The sequence below is a fragment of the Salvelinus sp. IW2-2015 genome, linkage group LG24, assembly GCF_002910315.2.
Source record: "Salvelinus sp. IW2-2015 linkage group LG24, ASM291031v2, whole genome shotgun sequence".
NCBI lineage: Eukaryota > Metazoa > Chordata > Actinopteri > Salmoniformes > Salmonidae > Salvelinus > Salvelinus sp. IW2-2015.
The window spans coordinates 4,174,550-4,188,838 of NC_036864.1; the positions used below are offsets into that span (position 1 = coordinate 4,174,550).

The 14,289-nt window shown below is 45.6% G+C and overlaps 1 protein-coding gene across 9 annotated transcripts in view; it reads right to left on the reverse strand.

Annotated features, from left to right (window-relative positions):
* Positions 1 to 14,289, reverse strand: part of LOC111951268 (non-muscle caldesmon) — a 57,773-nt gene that overhangs the window by 12,808 nt on the left and 30,676 nt on the right. For 6 of the 9 annotated variants that reach the window (XR_011474021.1, XR_011474022.1, XM_070434770.1 and 3 more), the window contains exons 3-9: positions 11,047 to 11,181; positions 4,806 to 5,196; positions 4,681 to 4,710; positions 4,488 to 4,583; positions 3,534 to 3,607; positions 2,828 to 3,092; positions 1,186 to 1,326 (exon numbers count right to left, since the gene is read on the reverse strand). Coding sequence is in view for 7 of the 9 variants with exons in the window: in XM_070434770.1 (XP_070290871.1) it covers positions 1,186 to 1,326; positions 2,828 to 3,092; positions 3,534 to 3,607; positions 4,488 to 4,583; positions 4,681 to 4,710; positions 4,806 to 5,196; positions 11,047 to 11,181 (1,132 nt within the window). In the remaining 2 variants the exon portion in view is untranslated. Of the gene's footprint in view, positions 1 to 368; positions 491 to 1,185; positions 1,327 to 2,827; positions 3,093 to 3,533; positions 3,608 to 4,487; positions 4,584 to 4,680; positions 4,711 to 4,805; positions 5,197 to 11,046; positions 11,182 to 14,289 lie in introns of those variants that run through there. The other 3 variants (XM_070434772.1, XM_023969309.2, XM_070434771.1) reach the window with 3 other exon arrangements.

Here is a 14,289-nt window from a genome sequence, read left to right on the forward strand (position 1 = left end):
CGTGACTTGAACTGCAGGAAATGTTGTCACAACTACGGTATCGTGCCTTGAACTACAGGAAATGTCGTCACAACTACGGTATCGTGACTTGAACTACAGGAAATGTCGTCACAACTACGGTATCGTGACTTGAACTACAGGGACAACACACTGGAGGAATCAACTCAAATAAATCAAACTACTATTAAAATGACTAGTGTGTAAGTCAATCAAACAAAAAAAAGGTGCACAACTCACTCCACTGCAGAAACAAATGATGTTAACACACACACTGGAATGAGTATAACCTCACAACAATGCATCACACACACATTAGCTATGAGTAGAACAACGTTGCCCATAGACACCGATCTAGGGTCTGGGTTTACGGTCCTCCCTCCTAATGGTTCAGGTTTAGATATGGGGAAGGGTAATCTGATCCTAGATCTGTAACCTATGGGCAACTTCTACCATCAGCTGTACCTACAGTGAACATGATGACAAAGTAAAGCTGCGGAGAGGAATGGAAGGATGTTAACATTTACCAACAGACCAGACCACAAACGACAACAAATGGAAATAGATTATTACCTCAAAAACGATTAAAAAAAAACACTAAAACACATAGTAAGACTAATTCAGGGCAGGTTTCAGTGAGTCCAGCCTGTGAGATGGATATTTGCTAAACTTTGGAGTAATTAGATTTTCTCCATTGGCAGAATAGTGAAAACCCCCATGGACATTCACTGCATGGGAGTTTATTTCTGGAGCGTTTATTCACATAAGTTGATTAAACACACTACTCCATGACAAATATCTTTATGGTGATAAGTTGTGGCGTTTCCAGTTTCCATGCCGTGTACGCAGTAGCAAGACAACAGACAAACCCACACAGACAGAAGACAACAGAACAGAGACACTTAATTGTCAACAACGACGGCGTAATTTCCCCAGTAAAACTGTCCTGTTACCTAGAATGAGGTGAATTAAGATAAGGTAGAGATTATGCCACGAAAAAGACTAAGAAGTACAAGCTATTATATGGGAGCCAACTGTTACATCTTGAGTAGCTTTAAGGATCCCTGCAGTGTACTTGCTAGATTGATGACAGGGTTAAAGCTATGTGACAGTATTCGAACATGGTCATAGACAGACAACACAGAGGGAGGTGACTGTGAGGTCAAAGGTCAGAAGTTGTTGACTGACCTTGAGGGAGGATCCTCTGGGGCTGAAGCATTTGAAGGGTTTGGCCTCTCCGTCGACGGTCTCCACCCCCATCTGCTGTCTCTTCTCGGCCGCCTCCGCCCTCCTCCTCTCTATCTCCTCCTTCATCCTCCTCTTCTCCTCCTGAGAGATGCGGAACACAGCAGAACGCTCAGTTATTAAACGGTCACACACGCACAACCAGGAATGTACGCACGCAAATGATAACTAAGAGCGGGTATCTTCCTCTAAAGTGAACTTTGGCCTAGTCTATAGATCAAAGCACCACTCCTCTAGTGAAAATACTTCTTTACAGTTTGTTACTGTATTACCGTCTGCTCTTATTGCTACTGTACAGTAGGGAAACACTATTTATATTTGATGTCCAAGCCTCTATTTGATGTCCACCTATATCCAGGCCTCTATTTGGATGTCCACCTATATCCAGGCCTCTATTTGGATGTCCACCTATATCCAGGCCTCTATTTGGATGTCCACCTATATCCAGGCCTCTATTTGATGTCCACCTATATCCAGGCCTCTATTTGGGTGTCCACCTATATCCCGGCCGTCTATTTGGGTGTACTTATCAGGCTCTATTTGGGTGTCCACTATTCCAGGCTCTATTTGGTTGTCCTATATCAGGCCTTATGGCCACTATATCCAGGCTTATTTTGGGTGTCCACTATATCAGCTCTTTTGGGTGGTCCACCTATATCCAGCCTTATTTGGTGTCCACCTATATCAGGTCTATTTGGGTGTCCACGCTATATCCAGGCTCTATTTGGGTGTCCAACTATATAGGCCTCTATTTGGGTGTCCCACCTATATCCAGGCCTCTATTTGGGTGTCCACCTATATCCAGGCCTCTATTTGGGTGTCCACCTATATCCAGGCCTCTATTTGGATGTCCACCTATATCCAGGCCTCTATTTGGATGTCCACCTATATCCAGGCTTCTCCCACCCTGACACAAAACAGTCTCTTACACACCACAACATGAGACAAAGCCAAGCACAGCACAGAGACCTGTCTGGAAATGACAGAAGCTGTGTCTGAAACGGCATTCCTATTCCCTATATAGTGCACTGCTTTTGACCAGAGCCGTATCCGCAGAGCCCTGATCGAAATGAGTCCACTTGATAGGGATACGGTGCCATTTGAGATGGAGCCAGAGAAACCTGTCTGGATAAGACAGTACAGTACAGTAGACTAGGTAATTGGACCGTGAATGGTGCAGTGTCAAGTGCAAGTATGAACAGGCAAATTATGGACTGACTATCATAGCTTAGATATGTTAGGGTGAAGTCATATAGCAGGGGAAGAAGAATGATGGCCTATAAATGAATTATTATTGGGGATTCAAATAGGAGTGCACTGATAAGGATGCAGTATAGTGAGATCATGTCATGGTGAAGCAGGCAGGAATATGACGTATAGCTGTTATCTTCAACAGGTGTTATGACTAAATCAACTGAACAGTCTTGAGATGAGGAGAGGGAGAGACAGAGACAGACAGAGAGAGAGAGAGCGCAGAACAGTGAAGGAGAGTGGCACAGAGAGAGAGAGAGAGAGAGAGAGAGAGAGAGAGAAAGAGTGACATCACTGCTAAAGAGACACTCCCCTTGTCCACTTCAAACCCTACCTCCTCTCTGTCCTTCTTCTCGGCCTCCTCCTGTTTCTTCTGTCTCTCTTCCTCTTCTATGATCTTCCTCCTCTCCTCCCGCTTCTTCTTCAGCTCCTCCAGCTCCTGCTCAGCCCCCTGCTGCTTCTGTCTCATCCTCTCAAACTCCTCGCTCTCCGCGTCGTCACGGCGGCGCTTCAGCTCCTCCAGCTTACGCTCCGTCTCCAGGCGCGCCGCGTCGTCCTGCTCCTCCGCCCCCGCCTCCGGGGAGTGCACGCTGCCGCGGCTACGGGTCGCGCACAGGACGACAGGTTAGTGTCGTCACACAGGTAGGAAGACAGCCACATGCACAAGCATACAAATGCACACACACACACAAAGACTCAGCCTAGCGCTGTCTAAGGTAACAGTGTGTCTAAGGTTTCACTCTAGTGCTTCCCTCTGGGGAGCTAGGATTACATGACCCGTGTCAAACACAGCAGTTCTGCTCTAGAAACAAACCATGCTAAACAACAGTATGTTTGTGTGCGCTGGGATAAATATGCCTTTCAATTACCTTACAGACACCTTGGGCAATACTCTCCCACCGCTCCCCCCCCCCCCATATTTTGAATCATGACCAATGTAAAGCGAAGACCACAGAGTGCGTGTGTGTTTGTATGTGTGTGTACGCATAACGTTGCGTGTAGCATTAAACCATTAGAGCACGTATGTCTCTGGCTCCTACCTCAGGGTCCTTTCTGTTCTTTTGTGTTTTGGAGGAGCCTCCTCGTGCAGACCTCCATTCTGCTTTTCATTCACCTGCAGGCACAGAACACACCCTGAGCACACTGAACTCTGGGAATGAAGGAGTGCTTGTGTCTGTGCGTGGGTGCTTCTATGTGACATCACACCATTCCAACCAGGACCAGTGACTCCACTCTGTGACCCTGGCTTTGTCCAAAATGACACCCTGTCCCCCACTGGACTACTTCTGGCCCAAGTCTTCAACGTAGTGCACTATGTAGGGAATAGGGTGTCATTTGGGACACACTTCTGAGAGCAAACCAGAGGGTTGCGGAAAGTGAGTAGACATGACAAACAGATGCAAAACACGGGTTTCACACACAACCTCTTCCCCACTGTGGCAAACATGCAGCTGAACACACAGTGACCGTATTGTGACCACTCAGTGGATGGCATGGCATTAAACCATATTAAAAGATAATCACACGACTGTGACCACAACCACACCTTATAAGGTGCAGCTCTGTTACCGTGGATGCAAAACCACACTGTGACCACACTTAGCGTCTAGAGAACTTCAATGTCTGGGAAATATTCATTTAGGCTACGCCGCTACTCTGCTTCGTTGACAAAGACACGAGGAGCTGTCTTTAGAGTTATTATACAGTATGATTTCTGATCATTATTTCGGAGACATTTGAGTTATCCAGAGATGTTCATGCTTCCATTTCACACCTCTATGTTAAAGTCTTACCACATCCAAGCCGTTCTGGATGGTTGACATCCCACAGTCTTCCTCAGTCTCATTGTTCAGTGTCANCCATTTCACACCTCTATGTTAAAGTCTTACCACATCCAAGCCGTTCTGGATGGTTGACATCCCACAGTCTTCCTCAGTCTCATTGTTCAGTGTCACTGTCGTGCCCTCTACCTCTAACTGATCTGGTTCCTCTACCTTATCACTTAATTCAGCATCTTCTTCAACCTCTGCCTCTGAGTTGACTGATTCCTTAACCTCATTTAAAACCACCGCTTGTTCTCCTGCATCTTCCTATGAGAAGGAATGGGAGTGTCACGTTTTGATCAAACTCAGATAAACGATCAGCAAACTCCAGCCACCAAGCCAATCAATATATCCATGGTCATACCTCGTTTCTAGCTTTTTCGTCAATGGATTCCTATGGATAAATGAGGTACATTTTATGAATGAAAACATGCTGACGGAAAATGAAATGAAAACGGACAGAAAAGTATAAAATAAGAATAGACTGACCTGTTCTCTCATATAGGATCGTCTCGGTTTCTCCTCCTCCACCACCTCTTCCTCCTCTTCTTCCTCTCCCTGCTCAGCCTCTTCCTCCTCTGGAGCAGCCTCCCCCTCCTCCTTCTCATTCTTTCGGCAGTTCCGCTCTTCCACCTCTTCTTCGTTGTCTTGGTAACGGCCACTGCGGCCGACGGACCTCTCATCCACACTATTCTCCCCGCTGCCGTGGTTACCGGCATTGCCGGGGTTCTGATCCTTCTCTCGCTCCAGAGCTTCCATCATTCTTTTCTGCCTGCGCTCCTCTCGTTTGGCCATGCGCTCCAGCAGGGCCTGCTCATCATCGTCTCCTCCACCCGAGGAGGTCATAGAGGAGGAGGACACAGACACAGTCTCTGTCACACTGCGAGAGAGAGAGAGAGAGAGAGACATGCCACAGTCAATTACACAGCCAATCACTACCACACAGAGGGACAAAAACAGTTAACCACTGAGTTCGCTATGTGGTCACTGCTTCTGAAGTTAAACTACCACCACTCTGCTGGACATTCCCCAATATCTGGACACCACGAATATGGATTTCTACTCGGCTCACATGGACATCAACGACAGGGGAAATAGCATTTCAGCTCCATTCCCAGTTCACACGTCTAATCAGTTTACCTCACAGAGTCTTCTGGCTTCCTTGCTTGAGGTTGTTCTTTTATCCACAGGTTAGGTCCAACAGCGTAACTTAGGCCTACACGAAAGTTCATGGCGGCTTTTCTCTCCCAGAAACGTATCCAGTCCACGTTGCACTAGCGACTAGCTACCTCCTTTGCCCAGCCTCATAGCAAGCTGACAGGGCATCCATACAATACCGTACGTGGGTCTGCATCCAACCCTCCAACCACCTCACACATACCGACAGAGTTGAATACAGGCTGACGACACCGCTTGGCAAATGTTAGCACAGAACCAAACACAATCAACAACGGGTCGGGTTACGTCCGATCACAGGTCGAGACAATCCCGGACTTGTTCAATAACCACAGGATATGGCTGTGATCTCACAGAGAGAAACCATTCTCCACTACAACAGTGCTTCTGTACTGGTGGAGAGCAGAACAGCCCACTACTTCCAGTGTCAACTGCTGTACTGACCTCAACTGGACATGGTATGGGGGCGGACAGCAGGGTGAGCTATTTATGACTGATTGGTAGACAAAAGAAGAGGGTCTCTGTTTAAACTATGTAAGTCTATGTCTGCGATACTCTACTGTAAGACTTGTGCTTCTTCAACACTTTAGAAAGGGTACGAGCCTACAGTATGATAGGGACCCACAGTGCACCTATTCCATTGAGAGAGTATACTATGAAAAAAAGAACAGAAGAGGATAGGAAAGGATAGGACAGCTGACAGGAAACCTGGAGCTTCCGTGGCCTTCCTCCAGGGATGGCCGGAGCTGCATTCTAGATCAGGGCTACACACCAAGGTTGTTATAGTTTTGTTATTAGATTTAAGATTTTTATTTGAAATTCAGTTGTTTCAGTAAGTTTTCAGATCCACTACTAGTTTTTATTTAGTTCAAGTTTGATTTTACTTTTTCTTTTCTTTTTTCATGTCATTTATTTTCAGTTTTAGTTTAAAGGGACAGAAAGAAGCCTATTTGTGGGAGGCTAGGAGCCATTTATGTGTTTAGTGTGTGTTTTTTGGGACGTCAGTTCTTGCCACTGTGGTGCAATAATGCATAAGGTGATGGGTCAGGTCATAGGTTAGATTTAAAAAGGTAGACTCAGCGAGATGACGTAGATGTACAAAGTAAACAGTAGTAGTGGGTCAATTTCCCCAACAACCAGGAACTTTGAAGTGCAAGATTCTGGTCCCGTAGCTACCACGTTGAAGCAACGTGAAGCCGTACCCATGCACATGTGCAGATTACTCTGTGTGACCGTATGAGAGCAAAGTCTTGCATCGTGCTCGTCTCAAATGACGCGCTCGAGCAGATGACTTTTGTCAAATCTTTCAACGCGTGTTTGCATGATGTTTCTGCAGTTGCTCCTCATCGACTTCGTCCTGCGGCCATCGTCTGCATCGTTGGAGGCTCTATTGTCAACCAATCATTAGGGTGTTTCTGTTTGACCCACGCAAACATGACTGAAACAGGAACCAATTTGCCGTGATTTATGCACAGTTGATATATACAAATACATGTGATATTTCAGGGTCTCTCTCCATTATTGACTGTGCTACGTGTACACACATATTATATTAGGATTTTATTCGTTTGGTGTGTGATATTGGGGTTAGGTACAGTGAGGGGAAAAAGTATTTGATCCCCTGCTGATTTTGTACGTTTGCCCACTGACAAAGAAATGATCAGTCTGTAATTTTAATGGTAGGTTTNCATTGCCGGGGTTCTGATCCTTCTCTCGCTCCAGAGCTTCCATCATTCTTTTCTGCCTGCGCTCCTCTCGTTTGGCCATGCGCTCCAGCAGGGCCTGCTCATCATCGTCTCCTCCACCCGAGGAGGTCACAGAGGAGGAGGACACCGACACAGTCTCGGTCACACTGAGAGAGCGAGAGCGCGAGAGACATGCCACAGTCAGTTACACAGTCAATAAATATCACACTGAGGGACAAAAACAGTAAACCACTGAATTCACTATGTGGTCACTGCTTCTGAAGTTAAACTACCCCTCTCTGCTGAACATTCCCCAAGATCAGGGCACCACGACACAGTCAATATGGATTTCTACTCGGCTCATATGGACATCAACAACAGGGGCAATAGCATTTCAGCTCCATTTCCAGTTGACACATCCAATCAATTTACCTCACTGAGTCTTCTGGCTTCCTAGCTGTAGGTTGTTCTTTTATCCACATGTTAGGTCCAACAGCGTAACTTAGGCCTACACGAAAGTCCATGGCTGCTTTTCTCTCCCAGAAACGTATCCAGTCCACATTGCACTAGCGACTAGCTACCTCCTTTGCCCAGCCTCATAGCATGCTGACAGGGCATCCATACGACACAGTACGTGGGTCTGCATCCAACCCTCCAACCACCTCGCACATACCGACAGAGTTGAATACAGGCTGACAACACCGTTTGGCAGATGTTAGCACAGAACCCAACACAATCAACAACGGGCCGGGTTACGTCTGATCACAGGTCGAGACAATCCCTGACTTGTTCAATACCCACAGGATATGGCTGTGACCTCACAGAGAGAAACCATTCTCCACTACAACAGTGCTTCTGTACTGGTGGATGTCAGAGCAGCCCACTACTTCCAGTCTCTACTGCTGTACTGACCTCAAATGGACATGGTATGGGGGCGGACAGTAGGGTGAGCTATTTATGACTGATTGGTAGACAAAATAAGAGGGCCTCTGTCTAAATGATGTAAGTCTATGATGTCTGGGTTTCTCTACTGTAAGACTTCTTCAACGCTTTAGAAAGGCTACTAGCCCACAGTGTGACAGCAACCCACCGTGCATCTATTCTATTGAGAGAGTATACTATAAAAAAAACAGAAGAGGATAGGAAAGAACAGCTGACAGGAAACCTGGACTGGAAACTTCCTCCAGGGATGGCCGGAGCTGCATTCCAACAGTGCATGAGATCAGGGTTACACACCAAGGTTGTTATAGTTTTGTTATTTTCTATTTGTTTTTATTTCTACTAGATTTAAGATGTTTATTTAGTTGAAGTTTGATAAAAAACATTTTTACGTAATTTATTTTCAGTTTCAGGGACAGAAAGAAGCCTATTTGTGGGAGGCAAGGAGCCATTTACGTGTTTAGTGTGTGTGTTTGGGGATGTCACTTATGCATAAGGTGAAGGGTCAGGTCATAGGTTAGGTTTAAAGGTAGACTCAGCGAGATGACGTACAGTCATGTTGGAAGTTTACATACTTAGGTTGGAGTCATTAAAACTAGTTTTTCAACCACTCCACAAATTTCTTGTTAACAAACTATAGATCTGGCAAGTCGGTGAGGACATCTACTTTGTGCATGACACAAGTAATTTCTCAACCATGGCTTACAGACAGATTATTTCACTTATAATTCACTGTATCACAATTCCAGTGGGTCAGATGTTTACATGCACTAAGTTGACTGTGCCTTTAAAGAGCTTGGAAAATTCCAGAAAATTATGTCATGGCTTTAGAAGCTAGACTAATTGACATATTTTGAGTCAATTGGAGGATGTATTTCAAGGCCTACCTTCAAACTCAGTGCCTCTTTGCTTGACATCATGGGAAAATCAAAAGACATCAGCCAAGACCTCAGAAAATAAATTGTAGACCTCCACTTGTCTGGTTCATCCTTGGGAGCAATTTCAAAAAACCTGAAGGTACCACGTTCATCTGTACAAACAATAGTACGCAAGTATAAACATCATGGGACAACGCAGCCGCCATACCGCTCAGGAAGGAGACGCGTTCTGTCTCCTAAAGATGAACATACTTTGCTGCGAAAAGTGCAAATCAATCCCAGAACAACATCAAAGGACCCTGTGAAGATGCTGAAGGAAACAGGTACAAAAGTATCTACATCCACAGTAAAACGAGTCCTATATCGACATAACCTGAAAGGCCGCTCAGCAAGGAAGAAGCCACTGCTCCAAAACCATAAAAAAGCCAGACTACAATTTGCAACTGCACATGGGGACAAATATCGTAATTTTGGGAGAAATGACCTCTGGTCTGATGAAACAAAAATATAACTTTTTGGCCATAATGACCATCGTTATGTTTGGAGGAAAAAGGGAACGCTTGCAAGCCGAAGAACACCATCCCAACCGTGAAGCACGGGGGTGGCAGCATCATGTTGTGGGGGTGCTTTGCTGCAGGAGGGACTGGTGCACTTCACAAAATAGATGGCATCATCAGGAGGAAAATTATGTGGATATATTGAAGCAACATATCAAGACATCAGTCAGGAAGTTAAAGCTTGGTCGCAAATGGGTCTTCCAAAAATGGACAATGACCTCAAGCATACTTCCAAAGTTGTGGCAAAATGGCTTAAGGACAACAAAGTCAAGGTATTGGAGTGGCCATCACAAAGCCCTGACTTCAATCTGATAGAAAATGTGTGGGCAGAACTGAAAAAGCATCTACACAGCTGACTCAGTTACACCAGCTCTATCAGGAAGAATAGGACAAAATTCACCCAACTTATTAAAATAAAGTGGTGATCCTAACTGACCTAAGACAGGGAATTTTTACTAGGATTAAATGTCAGGAAACTGAGTTTAAATGTATTTGACTAAGGTGTTTGTAAACTTCCGACTTCAACTGTAGATGCACAAAGTAAACAGTAGTAGTGGGTCAATTTCCACAACAACCAGGAACCAGTTGTGGTCCTGTAGCTACCACGTTGTAGCAGCGTGAAGCATACCCGTGCACATTCGCAGATACTCTGTGTGACAGCAAAGTCTTGCATCATGCTCGTCTCATCTCTCAAAGTTCGAGCAGACCACTTTTGTCAAATCTTTCAAAGTGTGTTGCATTCTGGGGATAAAAATGGTCCAACTTAGGGCCTCCCAATTGGTGCAGCGGTATAAGGCACTGCATCGCATGCAGTGCTAGAGACGTTACTACAGACCCGGGTTCATTTCCCAGGCTGTGCCACAACCGGCGGGGGCCGGGAGTTCCATAGGACGGCGCACAATTGGCCCAGCATCGTGAGGGTTTTGCCCGTGGGACTTCACTTAGCTCATCGCGTTCTAGTGACTCATTGTGGCCGCCTGGGTGCCTAAACGGCGTTTCCTCCGACACATTGGTGCGGCTGGCTTCTGGGTTAAGCCAATGGGTGTTAAGGAGCGCGGTTAGGCGGGTCATGTTTCGGGGGACGCATGACTCCACCTTCGCCTCTCCCGAGCCCGTTGGGGAGTTGCAGCGATGAGACACGATCAAAAATTGGGGATAAAATACAAAAAAAAGATTAAAATACATCAACATAATTCGTGATGGTTATTATTCTATTTTATTCGTTTTGGAGTCAAAGATGATAGTTTCAGTTATTCAGTATAGTTTTTCAAACAGATTTGTGAATTATTTTATTTCATTTTACTAAAAATAGTTTTTTGATGATTCGTTTTCATTTCACTTTCAGTTTACTATAAGAACCTTGTTACACACACATCCATTATTAAAGGGGAAACTGGGTTCAAACCACAATCTCCTGCCCACCACAATACTGTTAGCCCCTGAGCTAAAGCCTAGGCATTATGTTTGGGAGCTAACACACGTCTTCAGGTCTTACCTGTGGCTGTTGGTCATCACCACGCTGTCACTGGGCTCCTCGCCTCCCATCCCTCTCATCCTCTCCTGACGTGCCCGGCGTCTACGCTCCCTTGCGGCCTCCTCCTCATCCTCATTACTACCCTGGAAGGCCACCCTGAGGGAGAGAGAAAGAGAGGAGAGTCAAGTAAGTCATTTTTCCCCCCTGAAAAACAAAGAAGAAAAACATGACCATAAGTTCCAGTGGTGCTGAGAGTAAGTCCTCCTTCCCTTAGACAGGGATCAGGGTATTTGCAGTACAAGATAAAGACTCATGGTGTCTTGTATCTACTTGACTCACTGTACTCTCACCCTGTTCCGCTTTACTCTACTGAGCGCAGGCCACTGCTGCTGAGGTTTCACTTTTGACAGCCTGATGAAAACAGTGTCTGGAGATGTGGCTTGGCCAGCGATGAGAGGAGAGGACCCCGACCGTAACATGGCTGCTGGCCCACGCCTGCCTCAGTCCAGGCTCGGCCCAGTGGAGGGTTGAAGTGGTCGGGAGCTGTAGTGTGTGAAGGGCCGTAGTGTGTATAGTGTGTGTGTGTGTGTATATATATATATATATATATATATATATATATATATATATATATATATATATATATATATGTGTGTGTGTGTGTGTGTGTGTGTGTGTGTTTTGCCTGTACTTTACAAAGGCCAGATCACTGATCTCAATGCCCTGCAGTTTGACAGTCTGACAGGAAAGTCTCCAGCCCACAGATGTGCTTTAAAAAAAGGTACCAGTCCATTCTATTCAGATTAATCTTATATTTCATGAATCATTCATGAAACATTGGGTAAGCCTCTCCTCTAAAAGGTCTGAACCAACTTCTTCTCTTCCCCGCCTCTGTTCTGTTTGTGAGAAGAGCTCCATTCGGTCTGCCTCTGTGTGATCTTCAACATCAGTGTCAGGCATCGGCTACGCTAACATCATATGGTCGTTTGGCAGTGCGTACTGCATGTTATTGAAGCATGTGCAGTTAACATGTTAAGCAGAGTGGTTTTATGGGAGACTTTACAGCCGGCGAACAGCAGGATCTCCTGCTGGGTAAACTGACTGAGGAATGTTGTTATAATTGAACACAAGACTCTGCTCACGCCCAAACTAAACCTGGAGGGACGGTGACACACCTCTCTCTCGTCATCTTACATCAACAATCCTGGGAATATTTCCGTTGAAGCTTGCATTGACGCCTGCTTCGAAACGTGTACGGACAAAGTACGCATCTGAGAACCGCCCTCTGTGCTCATACTCCCAACTGTTCCGCGCTCCAATTTGCATATTGGGAACACAGTCGTATGCACATTGTGAAACACCCACGCTCTCTTTCTCTCCCTCTCACTTACAGCGCATGGGAGTGTACGTACGTTTGAGTGCCAGGGAGAGAGTGTGTATGCTAAAGGTCTGCACCTCTCTACAATTTGATACACATTTACAATTCCATCAGACTAGAAGCTCTAGTCTAACAGTCTATATTGCTCTTCATGCTTAACATTTGCACATAGATGACTGGCTATATCCCCAAGTGCAGTTTGTAAAAAATAAAAAGTAGCAAAGACCGACTCAACCTCTGGAGAATAGTATTGTCCCAGAAACAGCCTAAATCTCATGGGAAACTGAGACAACAGCCAGTCCTTAGTGGCACAGTGGAGTTAGTATGACAGAATCTCAGGGTTGACGATGCTTTATGACAGTCCAACCAACTCTTAACAGTTTAGTTAGCATTCTTGTCAAGTAAACGCTTGGCGCTCTTGACTCCAGACTGATGCACCAACGAAGGCCCCAATGCAATATCCTCATTCCTTATAGACCACATACCACTTCAGTACGGCCTCTCCTCCCATCAGAGAGAGAGAGAAAATAGGGAGAGGTCTTATCCCATATTCAAGATAATAAATCTTCCTATACAGTAGGAGCCTGACTTTGGCTAGCCAGCTTCCCTTGCAATGACATGCATAACTTATGTTGGCCATCACACAAAGATGTTTTCCCTGTGGAGTAAACTCTGTCGCTGGAGGATGAAGGTAATCGTTTTATTGCAAAGTGTGTGACATTTTCAACAGTAAACACTTCTGCATTTGTTTTATATCGTAACAGAATTTGTTGCTGTTGTCCGTTTTTACAATGTGTACAATAAAGTTGATTTAAGCCTAATGTTGTGTTCAGTTCCTGACTACTTGAGTAAGTAGAAATGTCCAGTCACACTAGGTCCAGTCACCAAACACATTAGGGGAAAAGATTTCCATATATTTTCTTTACGAACAAAATTTCTCAGCAATGTCTGTGAAAACAACTTCGGAAAGCCCATGGGAAAATACTTCTTCACCTCTACTGGACTAAAATGGAGAGAGAGAGAGAGAGATAGATAGATAGAGATTGAAAGAGAGAGAGTGCACAGGGAGGGGTTTACTGCCAAAACGTCTGGCCCATTCCCACGCTCGCCCCTGTCCTTCACTTTCTCCTCCAGGCCCAGAGAGAGCAGCGTCATTTCCCCTATCATGAAGTCTACTGACATTCTGTCGACCCTTATCGTGTTATCAGTGCTCCATAGGCCTACATACCTTTTAACCTGCTCATCACACACCTCTATAGCTTCTGCGCTTATTTCTGAGCAACTGAGCAAGGGCCAGTACAGTCCTTCCCATGGTGAGATTCCCACTGTGGTACGAGTTCCTTTTGAGTTATAGCTTGACAATATGGGTCTTGTCTAGACACATTAGTTTGCATTATATACATTGTGGGGCAAAATTAACTTCCCCGAAATTGAGTGGGTGGGTCACAGGAGCACCAAAACGTGAGGCAACCAGACCACTGCTCCTACTGTAGTCCACCCCAAACGTTCAGAGCTGGGCTGAGGCCCTAACAGACACAAGCAGGCCCAGTGAGTTTATGGTGCAGGCTGCCGGTTGGGGAGGGCATGTTTGGAACGGTCCATTTACTGAGAATGGGTGTTATTTGGGTCTGTTTGGAATGGTCCATTCACTGAGGATGGGTGTTGTTTGGGTCTGTTTGGAACGGTCCATTCACTGAGGATGGGTGTTGTTTGGGTCTGTTTGGAACAGTCCATTCACTGAGGATGGGTGTTATTTCCTGGCCTCTCTGGAGACCTGACCTGCACACAGATGTGGAGGAGATGGGGGAAAAATGGTAGCTTCGCTTCTCAAAGGGCAGGAGACTGACAAACACTGGCCTGCACAGAACTGTTTTGCATGTTGCCTC